Consider the following 18,687-nt stretch of genomic DNA (forward strand, 5'->3'; position numbering starts at 1 on the left):
TGATCCCTCCCAATGGAGATAAAAATACTAGTCTCTTCGTTTCAATTTAATTGTCTTAGTTTGACTAGGCACGAAATTTTAAAAAATAATGAAGACTTTTGCATCTCGTCGTCTTAAACCAAAGGTGTGATCAGTGTTTTAAAAAGCGGGGGCGTAAGGTGGGGCGTTTTACATATGCGCCGGAGAGCGTAAGCCTCGAGACGGGGCGTAAGCCCCATGGCGTATTTAATTTTTAGTATTTCATAAAATAATATAATTACAATAAATACTTTTAAATAAGTAAAATTATATAAAAAAAGAAAAAAAAAAATATATATATATATATATATATATATATATATATAAAATTAGTCAAAGCAATCCATTATACGCCACTTACAACTTGTAATTATCTATAACATAATTTTACAAGTATAAACAATACAATGAAATAATAGCTATTATGAAATGCAAATCAACTATAATATCTTAACTTTCAAACAATGAAAAAATCACAATTTCTTAAAACAATATTGCTATCATACTATTCATTTTATCTCAGTGTTATAATTAAAACGTAACTCCTTCGTGAATAAAAATAATTTACTTTCAAATAGCTAAATAATGAAATATGATAATTTTGATACATATGACAAAAGACCAATGACAAGTAAAAATGTACAATTCGGTTATGTATTTTTAAAAGAAATATAAAGTGATATTCACTCTCACGATGATCTCAAATATATGCAATACTACGACTTATTATTTGAGTTACACCCGATGTTCTTATTTCTATAGATGAAAAAACTATTAAGTATCATTCATTTGTTAAAGAATTATGTGCGCAACGATTCTAATTAAGGAATTTAACATATAATTTGTGTAAGAACTGGTAGCGGCGGCGTTGGGCGTTAGGCATGTTTAGGGCGTACGATCGGGCGGCGCGGTAAGCGCCCGGAACCAAGCGCCCCGTGAGCCCGAGGTCGTACTGGCCCCCCCGAAACTCGCCTTTTAAAACACTGGGTGATGTACCAAAATGTCAACTTAAACATGTCACGTGGAATGTTGGAATTAGAGATTTACAGAACATAGAAAGATGCATTTTGAAATAATTGTAGTGCTCGTAAGCTGGTCTTGGAGATGAAAGTAGGTAGGATTGTTTTAAGACAGCCGGTAAATACAACAAAAACACATAAACTTGCTTCACATGTTTAATAAGTGGTCCTAAAAATCCATCACTCAATAACACACACTAAAATTGAAAAACCAGAACACTTAAATTCTGTCTCACCAGATATTAAGTTCTTAAAGAGAAATATAGTAATAAGAAAAAATAGAATTGTCAGTGAGGCCAGTATTCTTCCTCCTTTTGTCTTTTAGCAAATATTGTCTTCTCTTATCCCCCATTCATAGCCAAAATATTATCTCACCAGTATATCCTGTGTGGCTTCAATTTAAACTAATCCGTACTAGTATTGGGTATGTAGTCTATTCACATAACGTCCTACCCCACCTGTTTTGTGTTCTGGTCATAAATATTCCATCCACATAATTTCCATAGTTTCCAATATTTCAATCATTTTAACAAAAAACACATCATTTTCGTGAAAATCTTAGAATTCAAAAAACAAAAGTACACTCTGAACATGCCTTAATTTCTCTCTAGGATCCCACACATGTTCTTGCATTGAACCCAAGGTTCCCAAAGAATTGGAGTTACAACAAATTCCCGCCATTTTTGTATTTGAACTTATTGTAGAATTAGTTTTTTCCATGGAGAATGTTTTAGTTGATTATGGCCCTCAAAGATCATTTGAGAGTTCATCCAGTGATATGGAGATGGATTTTAACGACGTTTTCGGAGGTCCCCCGAGGCGATTTTCAGTACAAGAATCAAGAAGTAGGCACAGTTTCAATGACCCAATGGAGTCTGATGAAAAGCCAGTTTTTGGTGGAGAAAATGCTAACAGATCAAGGCGAAATCAAGGCGATGATTTCTATGATGATATATTTAAAGTTGATGAATCTTATAGTTCAAATCCTAGTTCCAGAGTTTTAAGCCCTGTTCGACCTTTGTCACCAAAAGTTGAAGCTTTTGGTACTTCACTACCAGGTCAATTCAGGTACTCTATGTACCTTTTTCTTTTGCCTTTTTGTTTTGTGAGTTAATACACTAAGTTATATACACAGAAAGTGTAACCAGTGGCGGAGCTAGAATTTTTAGTTTATCTGGACCACAATCCTTGTTTTTTTACTGGGTTCTGGATAGATTATTTACACATATTAAATGAAATTATTAATACAGATACAGGACTGAGACAAAGGTACAGGGTTCTGCCGAACTTGTAACTCTAACGTAGGCTCCGCCACTGAGTGTAATGAACTTTTATACTATCAGTGCAATTCAACAGGTTATAGTAGGTTATACAGTTGAGGTTATCGTATCAAGTTTGCTATGAAAAGTTAATGTTGTTGTAGGTCAACTTAACCTGATATTGTAAAAAGCATAGTACACTTGAACTTAATTTCTGTACATATTTTTTCTTTTCTTTTAGAACTTAATCTCCATATGGAATATGTTCTCTCAGTTAGATGTGCTGGCAGTATTTATTTTCTGGAGTTTGTAGTAATTTTGATATCCCCAACTTCCTGTCCCGGTAAAGAAGGAAAAAAGGCTGAATTTTTAGTACCAGTTCTTGGCCCTTACACTGTAAAAAAAGAAAGAAGGAAAGAATGATAATATGTAGTTGATGTTGAATCAATAAAGATAATATGTACTCCCGCATCGGTCCATTTTTTTGGGGCACCGTGGTGGACAATGGTCTATGCCAATTGCATGTCTACTGCACTTGTTTCGATCTATATCGAAGTAAATAATGAGGTTTGATGAACTTTATGTGATGATATCAACTGATCTACTGTCTCTAGCTGATGAAGGAAACCGGTCAATTCTAGTTCTCTTTGCCTTTGGTTGTAATAGTAGTTGTGTTTTGTATAGAGTGTTAGTGCAATTTGTTATATTATTGCTTCATAGATTGGTTGTAAGTGTTTGTTTCCTCTCCAGCCTTCCTGCCAAGTCAACGAAAGCAACAGATCTTCCCACGTTTGCTTCGGGAAGTCATAGTCCACACCAAAAAAATGATGCTCCCACATTTTATCGACAAAGTCCATTATCACGTGAAGGTACTTTTATTGGTGATGATTTAAGATACATGTCTGAATCCGATGAGCGGGCTATAGGAGGGAATCTGAAGAAGAACATAGAAAGCATGGAAGATTCGAGTAATGAATATCAATTTCATTTCTCCATATACAAGTGGGCAGGCAAAGGAGTTCCCGTACTCGTGCCACTGAAGGGAGGGATGCATTTCAAGTCTAAAGAGAAGATTAAACTTGAAAGATGTTCTAGCTTCAATGGAAGGACAGATAATGATGACGTGGATGCCAGCTCTCCATTAAGAGAAAATACCAACTTCTCCAGGGATGCGAATTTTCACCCCTTCAGTACGAGAAGTAAGAACCCGGAGAGTGACAAGGCAAATGGTATTGTTGGGGAAACTCTCGGCATTGCAAAGTCAAAATCCGTTCAAAGTGTTAAAGATGACACTATCTTAAGAACTAAAAGCAAAGTAGAAGAACCTCAATTCAGACAGAAGACAGGTTTAGGTGACGGAATCCAGATAGAAATTCCAAGTAACTTGGAAGAAACTACAAAGGATGAGTTGAAGCCTCTTCGTGCATTTTTGGTTAACAAGTCGGAGGAACAAGGTACTTTCCAAAGTAATTTGAAACCTGGAAACTACGGACACTTGTAGTTTGTCTTACACAAAAAATGCTTTTTTGCTTTGCAGGCGGCGTTATGGCACAAGAAACAGAAAGGAAGAGTAACACAGTCAAAGCTACGGAAGCAGCAAAATCAAATTTCAAAGTCAGTGAAGATGTGAAGAAAATTGTTGATGAGGTCGATAAAATTTTGAAGAAAAGCTATGTTGACGTCAGCGATAACATGCAAAAAAGATACCCACAAGCTAAGAGAAAAGGGAAGAGAGGTCTTGATAAAAAAACTGTAGTAGATACAGGAGTAGACAAAGGTAGTCCACAAATTTCACCGTTAAAACCAACCGAGAATTCAACTAAATCTGGAATTAAAGGAAAGGTTCAAGACTTTGTAAAGATGTTTAACCACGAGCTTCATTCAACACCTCAAGAAGGTGAAAGTCGAAGTTCAAGCTTTAGATGGAAAGCTAGCAGCAATAGCGGAGTTGAAAGTGAAAAGAGTTTCAGCATGCCAAAAGCAAATGAGAAAGTTCAGTCGCACACGATTAACAAGGCGCAAGATGCAACCCCTACTGTACGAAACTTCTCTCTTAGACTTCCATTTTGTGGTCCCAAGTCATGGAAGGCACAGGAACAATAGGTCCATCGCTGCCCCATTGGTAGTGATCTGTACAATTTCTGATTCTGTGTTTTGCTTTTTGCAGGTAGACCAAAATCTTAACAAGCAGGAGAAAACAACTACATATTCCCAAACGAAAACACCGACTTCTCAGACTAAAGAGCATTCAGATCAAAAGGCTGCTCCATCAACTAATGGTTAGTTATATTTATTTTGTACAAAACAAGAATCATGACTCAGTGAATGATGGACCTTGTTTCAGTTCCTTTACTTATCTTATCCCTGCTTCTACCTTGATTGAGACTTGAGAATCCCAATCCTATTATTGTTCTCAATTCAGTTCCTTTACTTATCATACCTGCTTCTACCTTGGTTGAGACATGAGAATCCCAATCCTATTATTGTTCTCAATGTAGTTAAATTCTTCTACTTCTTTTTTTCTTTTCGATTTCAATAGTTCATTTCCACAGTGTCCCTGATACATTTTACAGAGTCGTTGGTACTGACAGCGTCACCGCTTGCTCATTTCTATACCATAAAGAAATTTCACACTTTTGTGTGTATTGTAGAGTCAAAACGAGATGATCGAAACGCCTCATTTGGAAGCATGGATGATCTCTTTGGTGGAAATTATGTGGTATGAGTTCTTTCCTAAGTTTCTTTAATTGACTATTCGCGAGCATTTATGTTATCTGGCATTGGAACTTTATCCCGTAACCAGAAACTAATAATAATAATGCAAGGATTATAAGAGGGAAAAGGATGTTAGAGAAAACAGAATAATCCAATTTTGGAGTCTGCAGCTTGTGACCAGTTTGATGCCTTAGTAGGTCAGGTCCTATGACTTCAGATCTTTGCGACTAAAGTTTACAAGTGATCAAATAGGGTAGCATACTTGTGGAATGCCTCTGTTGTAAATTTGTGTTACTGATGAGGTAGATTACCTTTTCGTAGGTGGAAGAATTATTTGAAGATCCGGACAAAGCTTCACAAACTAATGGCAAATCTGAGGACACCCAAGTAATTTATTTCTTTTCGACAGTATCACTCTAACCCTGTTGAATTCAAGCATCCGTAACGTGGTTGTAATTGTTTCCTATTAAAATATAGGCTTCAGATGCTAAAATTAAGCAATGGTCACAAGGGAGGAAAGGAAATATTCGCTCATTGCTCTCAACCTTACAATTAGTAAGAGTGTTTCCTCTTTTACTCAATTCCAGCAGCTTCTGTTGAAGATTTAGTTGATGATGATAATTTGAAGTTTTAAGAAATCTTGTTTCTGTTGTTATATTCGTGGAAAAGAATTGTATCTTTCTTAAGGTTGAGATTGCTAATTTTTGAAACACAATCATTTTTAAACAGGTTTTATGGCCAGAGAGCGGATGGAAGGCTGTGGCCTTAGTGGATTTAATTGAAGGAAATCAAGTGAAAAGAGCATATCAGAGAGCGTTACTCTATATACATCCGGATAAGCTCCAACAAAAGGGTGCTGCTGCTCACCAGAAATACATCGCAGAAAAAGTTTTTGATATTCTGCAGGTACCTTATAATTTTGTTGAATATTACATGTAAAAATTTTCAAAAAATCACGCTAGTTTAAACATTTATGTGTATGATTGTTCTATACTTCATAATTATGCTACTATTACTTTGGCCATGCTATTAAATTAGCCCATGTTTCATAAGCCTAAATCCTTTTACTTATATTATTGAATCATAAAAGTGCTAAGTCGGTTTGATGCAGGAAGCTTGGGATCAATTCAACTCAGTTGGTCTTATTTAACATTCACAAATGCAATGTGGTATTCGAGGAGGAGCGGTTCACGAAAATACTCTATTCATCTGTGTACATACCAGGCAAATATTTCATATATATCCACTCCATACAACATACCAAAATCTGGTTTTTTCTATACTTTTAAATAGATCATCAAAGTCCATATATTCTTTTTTTCTACAGCACATTTATGAGTTAGTGAAAGTTGTTACAAAACTGTTTGTAGGCAGCAGGAAGCTAGCCTTATTATACAAAACTGCCCTTCCATATAGATTGTCGTGGCATGAACTTTGTCAATAGACTTCTAGCTTCCTATTGATCTTGATTAGTTCTAGCTTACTCTTTTTTCTTGTTGAGAGTTATCTATCTGAACCGGAGCCACTTTTATACCGTCTCCAGAAACATATGCTTATCCTGCATGTGCTTTCAGGGGTCCTACTGAAAAAAAATGACTAGCTTGTGATTGAAGCCATACACCAAAAAGGGGAAGGGTGGATGTAATTCCCGAAATCCACTCATGAAGTCACATCTTTCAGTATTGGCATTGAAGTAAAGTATTTTCGAGTTGCTCTTTCCGGAAAGCCCTCCTTCTGCCTTAGTTAGAAAGATTTCAATGGGAAAGGAACAGTTGCTCATCGGGAACTGTGAATTTAATTGGCTTATAAATCATTTTCTGAAACATCAACACAACTCTGAATCCTCACTCAACTTCTTTGTTAGTGAAACTAAAGGCGAGCAGGAAATTTCTGGTTCATAGGGATGCTCAGATTAAAAGTTGGACTTTCTCAGTTTCTATACATTTGTTTTTCACACAATTATGTTAACTGAAAGATAAATACAAATAACCGTCCACATAAAATGGATTAGTAACTTGAAAAATAAGGCACAAGCATGTCAAAGCTGGGTTTTGTCTATTTGATATACCAGATTTTAATGATGGTTTTAAAACAAGAGGCAAAAGCAGCTGTACTTCTTCATGAAAAAGCTGGCAATCTTGTAAAATGTGCATGATGAAATTGACTTGCATTATTGTAGTAGAGCAAGAACTAGTACTTGTAATAAACTAATCCTTAATGATACAGAAATATTTAAGTTTTCCTTGGGAAGATCATTTCCTTTTGGAATTGGCTATAATATGGTCCCCCACCCCCGCCCTGCCCCAACTCCTACTCCAAGAAAATAAAATAAGGATTTGGGACCATTGGTGTGACCTAAAAAAGATAAGCATAAATAACTAGTAGTAGAAAATTCATATCCTTAAAAATCAACGTCATAGTTGCCTCCCACGAATGTGATAAGGTATCATATTCTAAGTCATAAAGTCTATGTCATGTCCAATTTAGGATTATCCAATAAGATTCTAAAAGTGACTCAACAAACTTTTAGAAATATTAAGTTCTAAAATATATATATCTAAAAGGTTCTAAAGGCGGATAGTGATGGATCTAGAATTTAAAAATGGTAAGTTCTGAATATATACTATCAAACTCTATCGATATTTATTGCTATTCAAATTGGTAAAATTCATTTGTGAGATATCTTAAATTTCTAAAATCGACCATAACTTTTGTCACTGATTTTATCATGCTCAGTAAAATTTTATTTAGTCGTTCACGGAGCTTCCATTTTAAGTTTATAACGCATTTTCCCCTATCTTTTAGCACTGGACAATTACCAGACTTTATGCATCGTGTTACCAACATGACGTATGTGATTGACAACTTTGTCACTGGTTTAATCATTTGCTATCCTAAAATTTGTAACTCCAAACGTTTTAGAAAAGTAGTATTATTATTTTGCAAGTTGCATAATAGAGTTCCTTTTGTAAGTGAATAATAATGTAAGTAGGGATTGGTTGTTAGAAGAGGCCAAATGGCCAACACTTACTTGAGACAAATGGCCCCTTGCTCTATGCCCAACCTACCTTCTTCCAAGGATACACTTACGAGGTAGCACGTTTCTCTATTATTTATTTCTTATACCGTAGGCAATAGCATGGCACAAATTTAGGACATACTATTGTATATGTTCCACAGACCTGTTATTTTACCATAAAACTATATACAAGTACTATTCTTTTATTGATGATATAAGGAAAAATGGTTATGATTACCTCCATAATATATAATAACACATTGAACACGAATTCTTTGAGATTTTTTTCAATCTATTAGTACATGTCATAATAAATTCCATTCTTCCACTAGAAATACACAAAACTGGATCTGCTTTTTACATTTTAAATTATTGTAAAATGTACGTATATAATAATATGACACTCATATTGAATTTACTGGCTCCATAAATACCCTTATGAGGTCATTAGGCACAATATTGACATTATTTCATACCGTCGAATACCTTTTTTTAAAAATTAAAAAAATGTTTGAGACAGAATAATGTATTGAACGTGAGAAAGCAGTTGTTTTGATGAAGGGGAGGGGGAGAGGCAGGGGCGAATTTATACCTTTAATTATAGGGCACGTGAACTCATGGTCTCTTAGTAGAATTAGGTTTTTAATGTACATATTTTTTAAAATTGATCTAATATTAGTTATTGTCACCCCTGTTCCAAAAAGGTTGGTTAGTGCACTTGGTGGAAAGCTTAGTTATACATAGAAGAACAAAGACCATTCTCACTTAATGCTCCTTTTTTTTTTTTTTTTTTTTTTTTTTTTGCATCCATGTTCAAAGAATTTTAGTAGGCGTTTGGCCATGCGATATGAAATTATGATTTCAAATCAGTGTTTGTCTACGGAATTTGCATAAAATTTCAACTTCAACTTCATATCATGATATCAAATCCCAAATCTCCAAAAAGGTATGATCTGGGATTTCAAATCATGATTTCAATTTTTTCAAAATGTAACACTGACCCATAAGTTTATATCTTGTAACAAAAAATCAATAAGTTGGTAGTTATATTTACCAACCATGTATACCAACCATTTATATAAAATATTAAAAAAGATCTGCAAGTTGGTAGTATATTTATACCTACCAACCATGTGGAAGGATTACATTATAGAGTAGTTACTCTACAACTCATATTCAATTTTCCTTTTTATTGAACTAAAGTTGGATCAATTGATATTGTATTTTTTAGAAAGGCCTTCTAGACTCTAGTAGCGTATTAATTTTGTTATGAACTATGATTTGTTCATTTGGTAAGATTGCATAAGAATTGAGAAAGTTTTGATGGTTTTCACAACTTGTGGGGTTTTGTGTCTATAAAAAATACAATTTAAAAAATTCAAATTGCATGTCCAAACAAAACTTCAACTTTAAATCATTCTGTTTTCAAAGCATATCCAAACGGCTCCTTATATCCGTCTTTAGGGAGAGGAGTTGGTAAAACAAAAGGTAAAGTAAAAATTTTGCCACGTGGTAGTCCTCAAGTGCTAATTATTGTATTAGAATTTCATGGTTCATTTAAGCAAATGCCTTTTTAGGGCACAAATTATGTAAATATAGTTTTTAAGATTGACAAATCATTAGACTGTCGTCTAAGTCTATAAATTTTTAAATGGTGATCTAACATCTTCTCATAAGATGTTCGGGTTGAAAAAAAAAAAAAAAAAAACTTTTAAGCATGATCTAAAAGATTTATATTTATAAGAAAGATAAACGATGTCGTTAATTAAATAATTATCTCAAAAAGGTATAACCGGTCAAAATTTTATAGAAATAATTTAGGAACAACTATTGCTTTGTCGGTGGATAAGGGCATATGTGAGCTAATTTGTCGAGGTGAATGATGGATTTAATCTCAACTATTTTGACTGTCGTCTAAGTCTATAAATTTTTAAATGGTGATCTAACATCTTCTCATAAGATGTTCAGGATTAAAAAAAAAAAAAAAAAACTTTTAGAGCATGATCTAAAAGGTCCATAAGTTATAAGAAAGATAAACGATGTCGTTAATTAAATAATTATCTCAAAAAGGTATAACCGGTCAAAGTTTTACAAAAATAATTTAGGAACAACTATTGCTTTGTCGGTGTATAAGGGCATATGTGAGCTAATTTGGCAAGGCGAATGATGGATTTAATCTCAACTATTAACGAATGATAAAATTAGGATTAGTGGCAAATTTGAACTTTTACCCTTTAGAAAGAAAACCTTATTTGAAGGATATTATTATTATTTGTAGGATAAATTACCCTATAAACAGGTATACCAAAATACAGCCAACCTTTTTCTTTTTCTTTGCAAAAATTTCCCCATGTCTTTTCATGAAATTTGGATCAATTTTAGCTTGTCATTTACTCTATTGTAACTTTCCTTGTCTGATTTTAACTTTATTCCAAGAGCTGTAAAATACACAGCGAAGGAATAAAAATAGAAACAGAGACTTTATTCTCGGAGCCATTTGAGCTTTTAAAGATCACAATAATAAAGGATAATAGTATTTGATCCCTCAGTTATTAATAAATATCAATTTTAGTTCTAACAGTATATGTTTACGCACATTTAACCTTTAATTACTTAAAATATTCACTATTGATCTCTTTAGTAGTGAATATGTACAAATCTTTCTTGAATTGTTAATCATTTCACTACTATTTAATTACAACAACAACATATGATAGCGTATACATCCAGTGGAGGTACTTGGAGTAGAGTATACGTAAATTCTTTTCCCTAAATAGAGTAGAGAGGTTGTTTCAATAAACTCTGATAGTATCAAATAAAACAATAACAAAGCAAGTCAAGTAGGAAAAAGAAAACAGTGACTACAACACAACAGTGTGCTAAGCGAGGAACAAGAGAGAGAGTAAATAATAATAAAAATCAAAGGACAAGAAACTACAGGAAAAAAAAAAAAATACGAGTAAAGAAGAATACTTGTATTGTTACTTCATATAACAAGGGTCATATACTTCATATAACAAGGGTCATATACTTCTTGTTATTTCGTTGTCATATTTTTTTCTTGCAACCTGCTTCAAATTCTTTTCTTTTCCTTTTTTTTTTTAGTCGATAATCTTTCGGAAACAATCTCTCTGCTCCAAAAAAATAGAGGTAAGGTGTGCGTACATCATAACCTTCTCAGACCCCACTTGTAAAATTACACTGAGTATGTTGTTGTTGAATACTTCTAGAAATAATATATTTTCCTATATAGAGGGATTAAAATCGCACATTTCAATTACTTAAGAGTTAAATGTATTGAATTATATATTACATGAATCAAATTTAACATTTATCAATAATTGAAGGACTAAAAATGTTATTATCCCATAAGAATTACTTAAAGAAAATAAAGAAGAGAGAGATAGAAAGTGTGTGTGTCTTGAGTGTTTTCTCTCTTTTTGTCAGTTTCTGTTGCATTTCTGAAAATCTGGGGTCCCTTCAAAATTCCTCTTCTGTTTTGTTTTCTGCTTTCTTTTAGTACTTAAATAGTAAGCAGAATTTACTTGTGTTCAAACAAGATTATTCCCGTGATTTCAGAGCTTTTTGCAGTTGTAATATCTCTGTGGTCATTGTCAGAAAAAAAACATGTATGTGTGTCAATTACTCATGGACAGACTAATACTAGCCCCATATTAAGGTTGCTCTGTTTTTTTTTTTTTAATCTTCCACTAATTGCATTATAGTTGATTACTTGTGTATATTGCTCAAGAAAAGCTCAAAGCTGGAGTCTTTGGTATCTCTTCTAATGGAAAATTGTAAGTCTTTTATCCAAAATTCTCATCTTTCTCTTCTTTTTTCTTCTAATGTTTCTTTAAATAATATGTATGACTTTTGAATCCTGTTTTCTGCAAAGTTTGGATTTTTATCAAACTTTTGTGTCCACATTTTAGTTTTTTTTTTTTTTGTTGGCAACTTTGATATTTTGTGAACCTGCACTTTCTTGTTCAAGAATTGGTTGAATCTTTTTGTTCACTGCAAATGTTTTAATCTTGCTGTGAGATCTGATATAGCACTGCTCTTTTTACAAGTTGAAACTTTGATTCTTTTATAATTTCTCTTTTTTTGTTCTAATTGCTTTAAATATTCACCTTGTTGAGTTTATTCCCTGAATTTTATTAGCCTTTACTTTAGAAAGCAGCATTTCAGAACTGGGATTTGTATGAAATATTTGGAGGACAAAAAGCTTACTGTTAATGTCTGAATCTAATCTCAAGAGTAAAAAAATACTAGCTCTTTTTTTATTTGAAGGAACAGTGAACGGTTTATTTTCTTTGCTATGTGGTGATTACTTGTCAAAAGGGGGAGAAGTTTAATTGTTTAATTAATGTTCAACAGTGAACTGTTTATTTCTTTGCTAGGTGGTGATTACTTGTCCAAAAAGGACAGAAATTTAATTTTTAATTTTTGTTATTTTGGGATATTTATAATTTTATGAGATCTGCTTACTTCATAGCTTTTCTTTTGGCTTTTGAACTCTCAACCCCTTCTTCTAGCTGAATTTCCAAATGTGGGGTTTTTTAATGATATCAATATTTTCAATGATCATGTAAAAAACACTTTGGTCAAACTACTTTCTGATTTCCTTTTTGAGCAGTCATTTAGGGCCTGTTTGGAAAGCCACCTAGGTAATTGGAATTGGGTGTAATTGGGTGTAATTATACAGTTTGGCCTGTTTGTTTGACCAAGTAATTACACAGTTAGGTGGGAATTGGGTGTAATTGACAGGGTGTAATTACACTCTTCAATTCTCAAGGGGGCTGAAAGGTGGATGTAATTTCACCCTGTAATTACAGATTTTTTAGTTTTTTTTTTTACTTTAATTTATTTTTATTTTTATTTTTTTATTTCTATTATTTTAATTTTTTTGATTTTTAATATTTTTTTATTTCTATTATTTTAATTTCTTTTTTATTATTTTTATTTTTTAAAATGTATTTTTCTTTTTATATTATTTATTTTTCATTTTCTTTCTTTTCATTCGCAACCTTTACTTCTTGTGATTTCATGTAATTGCTCGTATTTTTTTATTTTTTTATTTTATTTATTTAGCATAACCGTGTTATTATTCTAATATTTGAAACTACACCTCTTAATATTGGAAAGAATGTGTTATTAACAAACTTGACATATAACGGTTGACGTTATTAAAGTAGAATTTTATTGTGAATGAGGTTATAGACTTATATTTTTCCTTTCTTTTGAATTATTTACTTAAGTTACGTTGGAACTTACTTATATAATGTTGGAATTTGACATAAGAGTATTATGTTGAACTTTTTCTTTTGGATTTTGAATTTAGGTTATATTTTCAATTTTAAGTTATTTGCTTTCACATTGCATGTTGTTTATTTTTCACTTACATTTGATGGATTTTTTGTGTCAAACATTTGAATAATGTTATGACATTATATTTATTAATATTATTTTTTTGTCAAACATCCAATCCATGACGTTCTCACAAAAAAAGTCTTCTTTTGAGTTTTATAATTAATTAAAATTAAATATTAATTGAAAAATATATATCAATTATTTTTGTTACAATATTAGTTACAAATATATGATTATTAATTAATATATTTTCAAGAAACAATGTGTTATTAAATAACTAATTTAATATCATTTATAAAGGCAATATTTTTTAAATATTAATTTTAAATTTTTTATAATTAAATTTTATTTTTAAATTAAACTGACTGTGTAATTACACTTGTGCAACCAAACAGCACGCTTGTAATTACACTGTAATTACGTTATGACAAACAAACAGGTCGTTGTAATTACACTACTGTGTAATTACTAGGCTGTGTAATTACTACCCTAGTAATTACACCAATTCCAATTACCAGGTGGCTTTCCAAACAGGCCCTTATTTTCTTCCCCTTTTTTCACTTGGCTTTGGACTAGAAAGTCACCAGTAAACCAAGTCATCAAAGAAGAAGAATAGTCAACTCAATATACTGCTTTTCAACTTTGGTAAAAATTGCCATCATGTAGTTAAAGGTAATTATCAATGTGTATTCTTCTTTTTTTGTTTTGTTTGAGGGAGGCTAGTTATGGTTAATGAATGGTCGTTGTCTGATTAAACTTGTACTACCATACAATTGAATTGTCTATATCTGTAGTGTATCAGCAAATATCTAATAAATAAGCTTAATTAAAATTGAACTTTTAATTCTGCTTTGAATTCAAAGCAGATTGAAGAAAGAGCTGCAATATTAGAAAAGAGGATTATATACTAGATTAGTTGCTTCCCACTAATGCCACAAAGTTGACTTGCTTGGAAATGAAAGAGTCCTCCTCAACTGTTCAAATTTCACTTGCCTGTGTTGCTGAAATATTCATTTGTTAATCGAACAATTCAAGGTTCCATTAAGAAGTCATAGTAGGGCCTTGTCACAGTGGCAGGTGGTTAAAATGACAGGTGGCAACAGCTATATTTATATATTATCCTCAAAGGATCAAGCTGTATAATAGACCTGCTAACACAACTAGTAAAAGCAGACTGTTTGTTAAATATATTCCCTACTTTAATACACAAAAAGAGTCCGCAATTGTGTGATATCTCTGCTTTAAGGAATTAAAACGTGCATGGCCCAAAGGTTGTAATGTGTTACCTCGAGTGCAATGGTTTAATAATCTGACATGAAGTTGGATGGAGAAAAGTTGCTCCCAAAGGACTTGGTTATAATGCACATATTTTCATGGCATGCCGATACAAATTGGTTTTTTGGATGGACGAAATGAAGTTAGATAGAGCTGGCATATTGTAGTTTCGTTACCAGCATGTTCTTTTACCCTTTGGCTTCGTATATAATGCATTAGATCAATCAGAAGACAGATTCCAGGTTAATATACAGTGTTCACCATGCTAAATTTAGTGGTCAATTATGTAACGTTATCTTTCCCTCTTTTTTCTATTGAAGGTGAATTTTTTTCTGAAAGTAGTTTAAATAAGGGAAGCAAATTTCTCGAAAGCACAAGGCTAATGTTTTTCCCAAATGGGTTGGTCTTGGTTTTGGACTGATGGTGCTAGCACACATGACAGAACTTTGCAGAAAAACACCTATTATTATTATTATTATTATTATATACTAGTTCTTACTTGAGAAAGTTGGGACAAACTTGTATATAATCCAAAGTTCTGTCTGTCAACTCGAGCTTGGGGGGTAACAAATCTAGACACCTCTCTTTGTCTTCAGTGGATCCAAATTGTAATTGATGTAAAATGCTTCAAATATGAAGCAGAATGATATGTCCTTTTAGATGGAAAACATGCTCCAGTGATTTACCCTTTTGCTTTGCGCTTCTTATATTTAACTGATATCATCGGTCGATACATAGAAACATTGGTGTTATTGAACTTTACCCGGTGCAAGTTTCACTTATGCTTTTCTGTTCATGCAGATGTACAAGAGGCTGGTGGGCTTTGAGTGAATCTTATTTTGCAATAGTAACAGGAAAATGTCATTAAATTCAAAGAAAGGATGGAAATCGTGCACGCCCCTCCGTCTGAAGAACAAATCATCAGCGTATTTTTGTTTGCTTCCCAAAACAAAGTCGGATCGTTTTGATCCTGATGAGACACCGGTTTGTCTCAATGTGTATGACTTGACACCTATGAATAACTATGTCTACTGGGCTGGCTTTGGTATCTTCCATTCTGGTGTTGAAGGTAAGAGGCATTATTTAGTTTTTCCTCTTTACTTCGTTTTAGCCATTCACCGTCACTTATGTCACAGTGCACCTAGGGAAATTATCCTTTTTCTTGTAAATATATGGTTCTATATGGATCCTTTTCTTATCGTATACGTTGATATTACTGATTGTTTAATGAGGGGATTGCACCTACAAGATTATATATACCACATTATCATATGTTTGTCTGTCGTATATGTCATTTAGCTATGATGAGATTAGAAAGGTTTGTGATGCTTAAATTCAGGATCTAAAACTTGCCTTTAGGTTATATACATATAGTGTCTTAACTAGTATTGGTGGTCTCACTAGAACTGAGAAGCTGTTTATTCTATTCGAATCTCTATTTGATTGGTATATATATGAGCATGCATTGGAGCTTATTCGTAGGATTTTCATGTCTAGCAAATATTTGGTTTGCATCAAGTTTGTTCGTAGATTTTTACTTTTGACGTGTTATAGAATTTGGCACCTCTCGGTTCATATTTGGATGCTTTCTGAAAGGGAGAATTCTACAGTTTTGGTGCTATAGTATTTTCCCAGCCAATAGAATAATCACCTGTTTTCATCTAGAGTATTTGTTGGTACCTACAATAAGTGTAATTACACCAAGTTCCAATTACACATTTCCTTTACAAACTTCTTTTATTTCTAGAAGTTCAGTGGAGCTGTCCCATTTGCCTCTAATAATGAAGTTTGAACATTATTATGGTTCATATTTCAAGGAGAAGCCTTGTACTTGCTATTTCAAAAAAGTTTTCAAAATTAATCAGTGAAACTTCAACATGAAAAAAGAGAATTATGAGTTGATCAGCTACCATAATTAGTCTCTATCTTCTATGCTTCATATCATTGAACTTCTACTAATGTAACATATACTTCTCCAGTTCATGGTGTAGAATACGCATTTGGAGCTCATGATTACCCGACCAGTGGTGTATTTGAAGTTGAACCGCGGCAATGTCCTGGATTTAAGTTTAGGAAGTCAATATTTATTGGTACTACAAAGTTGGATCCGAATCAGGTTAGAGAGTTTATTGAACATCAAGCTGCTGCCTATAACGGTGACTCGTATCACTTGATTGTGAAGAACTGCAACCATTTTTGCAAGGATATATGCTACAAGCTGACCGGGAAAAAGATTCCTAAATGGGTGAACCGTCTTGCAAAATTAGGTATCCCTTTGCCATTCCACCTCTTATGAATTAGCTTGAAAAGATAACTTTGTTCTCTTTTTTCAGAAAAGGTTATTAACTAGTTATGTTCCATTTAATGTCGCATTTTCCCCCTCTTATAGCTTGTTTGGCCAAGCTTCTAAGAAGTCAAAAGTGCTTATTTTTTTAAATACTTATTTTAGAGATGGTGGTGTTTGGCCAAGCTTTTAGGAAAAAAATAATAGCAGAGGCTGTTTTTCAGAAGCTAAAAAGAAATAGTTTTTCCCCAAAAGCACTTTTGGAACTTTGACAAAGGAGAAAATATTGCTATAATAATGCATAAGTGTTTTTCAAATTGATTTGCCAAATATACTATCGGGAAATCTTTAACCTTAACTTTCCGTTCTAATGGCATTCTTTTATATCTATAGAAGTATATCATAGCATGGACCAGAAGTTCCAACGCTTCTTTCAATATGTGCCAAAAGGCGTTATTTTTCTCTTAAACTCTGTGCCCAAATGAATACCGGCAGCCCAAATGAATACCGGCATATAAAATAAAATGCAGGAGTATTGTGTATGATATGCTTATGTTATTTTCTCTACATAGGTTCAGCATTCAACTGCATGTTACCTGATGCTTTAAAAGTTGCTGCTGTCGAAGACGAACCAAATGGCCCAGAATATGTCAGTGAGAAGAGAAGGCTGAGAAGTGCTTTCAGTTGTCTCTCTTCAATTTCAACAAGACAGCAGAAGTTATCGACATCTTCAGTATTTCTACAGTCACCCCTCAAAGGCTGCTTACCTTCTTTGGAGTTGAGAAAATCCACGAATCGCTCTTCAAAGAAAAAGTAAAGAAAATTTATGGAGGCTCCCCATGTATTTTTGGAAAACTACGAAATGATGAGATTAACATTCTTTAAGAAGGTATACTAGTTGTAATATGGCATTGCAATTTCCCTGCCTTGTTTGATCCCTTATCTTTTGAGTAATTTCTGCCTCCTCCATCGATTGATCATCCGAGCATGCCTCTATAGAGAGGCGAAACACTGATTTCTCTTCTCAAGAGAAACGTCTATCAATTGATACCTATTCATTCGGTCAAAGTCTCCACTTTTGACGGCGTTCTACTTGGAGATGCAACATGTTGAGAAATGAGCAATCCCTTGGAGCTGCATATCTGCATTCAAGTCTAGTGATATGCTGGGATGATATATTATATATGCCTTGTCTCTGCCACATGAAGATATCCAGTTACACGAAGTTGTGCTCTTTTACAGTTTAGGCTTCTATTACTTTTTACTGCGGAATGTTGCAAGTGTCCTACCATATCAACTGTAAGTTGTTAATAATTGTTTATGCTGTTAGGCTTGCGTTATATGTTCTTAAAGAATTAAATAGAAGAAAAGGTGAGTTCAAAAGATCAAGACTGGTCCTCATAAAAGACTTTTTGGTTATCTTTATAAATATATACCAAAAATAAGTGTGAGCATCTAAAGTTGCTTATTATAATCGGGGAAAGATTTGTAGAGGGGCAAGATCGTCATCCCAGTGTTTCGAAGTGTGGGATTAGGCCAAAAGGTTGGCTCCAAACAAATTTTTGGACAAAGATAAAACAAATTCTCACTTGTTAATCAGACAATAAAAGCATGTATTACCGTGTCAAACTTTCTAGTAGTCTCGGCGAAATGCTACTTCAATATTGATCATGGATGGCGGAGGTCGTGCGGCGCTTGTACTTAATTTTACGTAAATAGGAGACCCCT

At 33.3% G+C, this 18,687-nt stretch overlaps 2 protein-coding genes across 3 annotated transcripts; both read left to right on the forward strand.

Moving 5' to 3' along the window:
• The first annotated feature begins 1,513 nt into the window (after positions 1-1,513).
• LOC132033261 (J domain-containing protein required for chloroplast accumulation response 1) lies at positions 1,514-6,472 on the forward strand. Its single transcript, XM_059423187.1, has 9 exons — positions 1,514-2,105; positions 3,047-3,750; positions 3,834-4,333; positions 4,464-4,575; positions 4,948-5,015; positions 5,333-5,398; positions 5,489-5,566; positions 5,741-5,917; positions 6,123-6,472. Exons 1-9 carry the CDS (start codon positions 1,756-1,758, stop codon positions 6,159-6,161), a joined length of 2,094 nt encoding a protein of 697 aa, XP_059279170.1. The 5' UTR covers positions 1,514-1,755; the 3' UTR covers positions 6,162-6,472.
• Positions 6,473-11,451: 4,979 nt separating this feature from the next.
• Positions 11,452-18,348, forward strand: LOC132033263 (deSI-like protein At4g17486). 2 transcript variants are annotated; one of them, XM_059423190.1, is made up of 4 exons: positions 11,452-11,827; positions 15,477-15,744; positions 16,655-16,942; positions 17,532-18,348. In XM_059423190.1, exons 2-4 carry the CDS (start codon positions 15,534-15,536, stop codon positions 17,774-17,776), a joined length of 744 nt encoding a protein of 247 aa, XP_059279173.1. In that variant the 5' UTR covers positions 11,452-11,827; positions 15,477-15,533; the 3' UTR covers positions 17,777-18,348. The 2 variants fall into 2 exon arrangements, with proteins under 2 accessions (XP_059279173.1, XP_059279174.1); XM_059423191.1 differs by lacking the exon at positions 11,452-11,827 and adding an exon at positions 13,638-14,072.
• Positions 18,349-18,687: the final 339 nt, after the last annotated feature.

Source organism: Lycium ferocissimum, chromosome 10 (genome assembly GCF_029784015.1).
Source record: "Lycium ferocissimum isolate CSIRO_LF1 chromosome 10, AGI_CSIRO_Lferr_CH_V1, whole genome shotgun sequence".
Classification (NCBI taxonomy): domain Eukaryota; kingdom Viridiplantae; phylum Streptophyta; class Magnoliopsida; order Solanales; family Solanaceae; genus Lycium; species Lycium ferocissimum.